We start from the raw sequence: 4,634 nt of genomic DNA on the forward strand, positions 1-4,634 counted from the left end.
ATCCTCTAAATGGAATTTTTATTCTGGTCATCGAGATTCTCTCCTCTATACCAACTTCCCCCACACCCATCATACTCTATATCTCATCCTCTATACAACAACCAGCTGGTGGACTCGCGGGTCAGATTGTTTTTCTTTTTAACCTCCCTCCCTCCCTCCTCTCTCTCTCATCGCCCACCCACACCGCCCCCTCCCCTGCTCCCTCTGTCGTCTCCCACCTGCGTCTAACCTGCACCCTCCGCCCGCGCCCTCCTCCGGCCATGCCACGCTGCCAGCTCGCCTCCAGTGGATCCACCACCCTCCATGCCCTCCAGTGGATCCATCCTGTGCCCAGCCAGCCTCTAGCTGATCCTCTTTCCACGCCCTCGGCCATGGCCCCCGCTGGCCGAATTCGACCGCACCATCGTGCGACCTCTCTCTCTCTCTCTCTCTCTCTCCCCCCCTCTCTCTCTCCGAGGTCGACGGCGGTGAGAGCGTGCCCCGAGAGGAGGTTCCCGGTGAGCGTGAGGAACCGCGAGGTTCCAGGCCCCCTGTGATGCGGCCGGGGATGAGGAGGGCAAGGCGAGCACGGGGCGCCGCGCATGAGCGCGACGACGCGGCTGTCATTGGAGGATGCAGAGCAGGACAATCCTGCGAAGCCGCAGGGGTCGGTGGTGAAGTCGTAGTACGCGAAGAAACGGGATGCCGGGAGGTCCTCCGGGTGCAGCGTCGCATATGTTGGCGGCGCCACCGGGATGAGGACGACAAGCAGCGTGGAGGAGGCGGCGTGGTGTGCGCTTGAGGCCCATAAGTTGAGCGAGGCGAGCGGCCCCCCTCCCCTTCTCCCTCCCCCGGCATGGTGGGGCACTAGCGGCAGCCAGCACGGGGCAGTGGCGGCTTCCAGTGGTGGTGGTGCGCAGGATGCGATGCTGGGCCCACCAGTAGCAGACGAACTCACCTCCATTGGGAATAGCGCATGGCAAGCCGTCCGCTTGCTTCCTATCCCGAATAGAGGACCCCGGTGCAGGCTTTCCTTGCACTATCGCATACTGGAGGATGGTTTACCGTCCCCTAGTGCGGATAGCATTACACCCTTGCTAGCTCAACACATTCGCAATAGATACCTAGAACCTTAGTACATGGTTGTGTTGGGAGTGTATCCACATGCACAAGCACATATAACACCCATGATTTTTTTTCGAAAGGGAAGCTTTATTAATTTCAAGACTATTACATTAAGGTGATAGAACATCCTGAAACCCTCCCAGCCTCTGCTAGAAGGCACACAACTCAACATACAAGACCAACAAAAAGTTCAAGGCACACTAATGACTATCAATCCGAAGACTAGACCGTCACCCATGTGCTCGGGTAAAAAACTCCTTGGCCGCCTACGCCAAATACTGAGAAGTCGCTACAATGACCTCCTGGGAAGAAGACTTCAGCAGAACAACCCAAGTATGTAGCCAATGCGTAGTTAAAGAGATGACCTGCAAAAAGAAGTGTGTTTCTTTTCAAAGATAAATGCATTTCTACAAAGCCACAAAGACAAACATAAAGTTGATGCTCCCAAAAGGATCATTGGTTTAAATTCTGACTGAATTCCATCTAGTCAGTGCCCAAACATATCATACACACTGTAGGGTCCAGGATGTCCCCAAGCTGCGTAATCTGTAGCCCAAACTAGACGAGCGAACCGACAATCAAAAAATAGATGTTGTATCATTTCATTCTCATGACAGAAGCAACACTGCTGGTTACCATGCCAGTTCCTTTTGGCCAAATTATCTTTTGTTAGAACAACACCTTTTCGAAGGTACGAAAGGAAAACTTTGATCTTGAGAGGGGTTTTTAATTTCCAAAGGTGCTTGTTAGTATTGGGGATGTTTTGATGAATCAAACCAAGATAATGTGATTATTGAAAAAAATCTCCCTTTTGATCTAATGTCCAAATAAATCCATCCTCCTCCTGACTTAAAATGACAATTGTAAGACGTGAAAGAAGATTATTCCACGTCACAAACTTGTCGCCAAAAAGATCCCTCCGCCAGGATACATTAGGTGGATACACACTAAGTACTACTTCCACCGTATCCTGTTTCCCTAGAGCAATGATGTAAAGCTGTGAGTATTGTTCTCTTAGTGGTGTATCTCCTAACCAGATTTCTTCCCAAAATCTCACTTGTGACCTGTTCTTAAACATGAAAGTTCCAAATCTAAGAAAGTCCCATTTTACCTTCATCAAGCTTGTCCAGAAATGAGAGTCTCCTTTTTTCCACTGGACCTGAACCAAAGGTTTGGTCACTAGATACTTGTTGCGTAGAATCTACTGCCATGTATCGCCTGTCTTTAACAGTCGGTATAGCCATTTACTAAGTAGAGCCGTGTTCTTCAATTCTAGATTATGTATGCCTAGACCGCCTTGTTCCTTTGGTTGACATAGTATATCCCATTTGGCTAAACGATATTTTTTTATGTTCATCACATTGCCAAAAAGAATCGAGAACGAAAGTAATCCAAGAGATTCCTGGCGAGATAGGGCAGATGGTTGGATTGGAAGAACTTTATCTTTCACACAACTTGTCTGGGTACATACCAGAAAGCATGGAAAACATGTCAACGTTGTACCAGCTGGACCTGTCGTTCAACCATCTGGTCGGGAAAGTTCCATCGCAAGGGGTGTTCAGAGGTTGTTTGGTTCTAGGGGCTAAACTTTAGAACATGTCATATAAAAAAGAATCTTGATATTTATAAATATTAAATGAAGTCTAATTACAAAACTAACTGCAGAACCCTAGGGCTAAACCGCAAGACGAATCTAATGAGGTATATTAATTCATGATTAGCGAATGGTTACTATAGCATCACTTTAGCAAATTGTGGATTAATTAGGCTCATTAGATTCATCTCGCGAATTAGCACTCATCTGTCAAAAATTTTTTATAAACAGATTTTATTTGATATCCCTAAATAAATAGGATTATCTTCAATGTGAAAAAGGCTTAAAAAAAAGCCTCTGACCCGTTTTTCATTTGAAGGGAATCTGGGGCTCCGTGGCGGTATTTACGAATTGCATTTGCCTCCATGCCTGCCAAAATCCATGGAGCATAACAGTAGGAAAATCTGGCTTATTACAAAAGTAATACTACCAGTTGTAGGCATCGTGATATGTTGTGCTTTGGTGCTCACTTCTATCTCATTGATAAAGAAAACAAAAAGTCACTCAGCAACCTTGGCAGAATTTCTTTTCATTGATGACAAATATCCTAGAGTTTCTTATGCTGAATTGGTACAAGGAACCAATGGATTTGGTAAAGATAATCTCATTGGTAAAGGAAGGTATGGAACAGTTTACAAGTGCAGTTTGCTTCTAAAAAATATGATGACTACAGTTGCACTGAAGGTTTTTGATCTTCAACAATCTGGCTCATCTGGAAGTTTCATAGCTGAGTGTGAGGCACTTAATAAGATACTCCATAGAAATTTGATCAGTGCCATAACATGCTGCTCAAGTTCTGACTCAAACCAAAATGACTTCAAAGCCCTTGTGCTTGAGTTCATGCCTAATGGGAATCTACATAGTTGGTTGCATCAAGATGTGCATGCATCACCGCAGCGCCATGGTTTGACATTGATGCAACGATTGAATATTGCAGTTGATGTTGCAGATGCAATAGATTATTTGCACAACAACTGTCAGCCACCAATAATTCACTGTGATTTGAAGCCAAGCAACATTCTTCTAGAACAAGATTTAGTTGCTCATGTTGGAGATTTCGGCCTTGCAAAGATTTTTCCTGATTTAGCGAGTAAGCAAGCGAGTAACTCAAAGAGCACGATTGGAATAAGAGGAACAATAGGATATGTTGCACCAGGTAACTCAAGCTTTCTCAGAAATTCCATACTCTCATAGCCAAGTTATTTAAATGTTAAATCATTATTGTCTGTATTTGCATTGTAGAATATGGGGGACGGTGGCCAAGTTTCTCCATGTGGTGATGTATACAGCTTTGGAATTATCATCCTCGAGTTGTTTACAGGCATGGTGTTGGGTTGTGCCCTTAAGCCAATCACTCGTGGGCCGGATATGATCCGAGTAAGATTAGAACCCTAATGGGCTTCCGGTGTGATGGCCCATTAGCGGGGTCTATAAATAGAGTGGCGGGGCTGTGGGCGCCATAAGCTACATGTGACAAGCCCTAGCCGCTGCCCCCTCTACCTCTCCATGAAACCCTAGCCGCGCGTGCGGTGCTAGCACACTGGCGCACGGCGTTCCCGCCCCGTACGTGTGGACTCCGAGGAGGTGCCGCTGCATTGCTGTGGTGTTGATCGGCGGGATTAGGAGGAGGAACCGCAAGCTGCGATCTACTTCCTCTTCATCGACGCGCGCCTACACTGGACAAGCCTACTCCAACGCACGTCGAGGGGTAACACCCCATGATCATCTACTTCCATGAGATCCTTATCGCTAGCGTAGCGTTTCCTAACAGTGGTACCAGAGCGATCATGTTTAGCTTTTGGTCTGGATATGTATATAGAGATATGCTTTGTTTAGGGCTTTGCAGTCTGTTCATATGATATGTATAGATTGATGCATGGTGTGGGATTGGTACGAGTTGAATGCATCACGATGACTGTAGATTGGTTCATGTTCT

At 46.3% G+C, this 4,634-nt stretch overlaps 1 protein-coding gene across 1 annotated transcript; it reads left to right on the top strand.

The window, feature by feature from the left end:
* The first annotated feature begins 3,079 nt into the window (after positions 1-3,079).
* LOC120653410 (probable LRR receptor-like serine/threonine-protein kinase At3g47570) lies at positions 3,080-3,978 on the top strand. Its single transcript, XM_039931160.1, has 2 exons — positions 3,080-3,854; positions 3,941-3,978. The coding sequence occupies exons 1-2, from the start codon at positions 3,080-3,082 to the stop codon at positions 3,976-3,978; spliced, it is 813 nt and encodes a 270-aa protein (XP_039787094.1).
* The last annotated feature ends 656 nt before the right edge of the window (positions 3,979-4,634 follow it).

The sequence above is a fragment of the Panicum virgatum genome, chromosome 1N, assembly GCF_016808335.1.
Source record: "Panicum virgatum strain AP13 chromosome 1N, P.virgatum_v5, whole genome shotgun sequence".
Classification (NCBI taxonomy): domain Eukaryota; kingdom Viridiplantae; phylum Streptophyta; class Magnoliopsida; order Poales; family Poaceae; genus Panicum; species Panicum virgatum.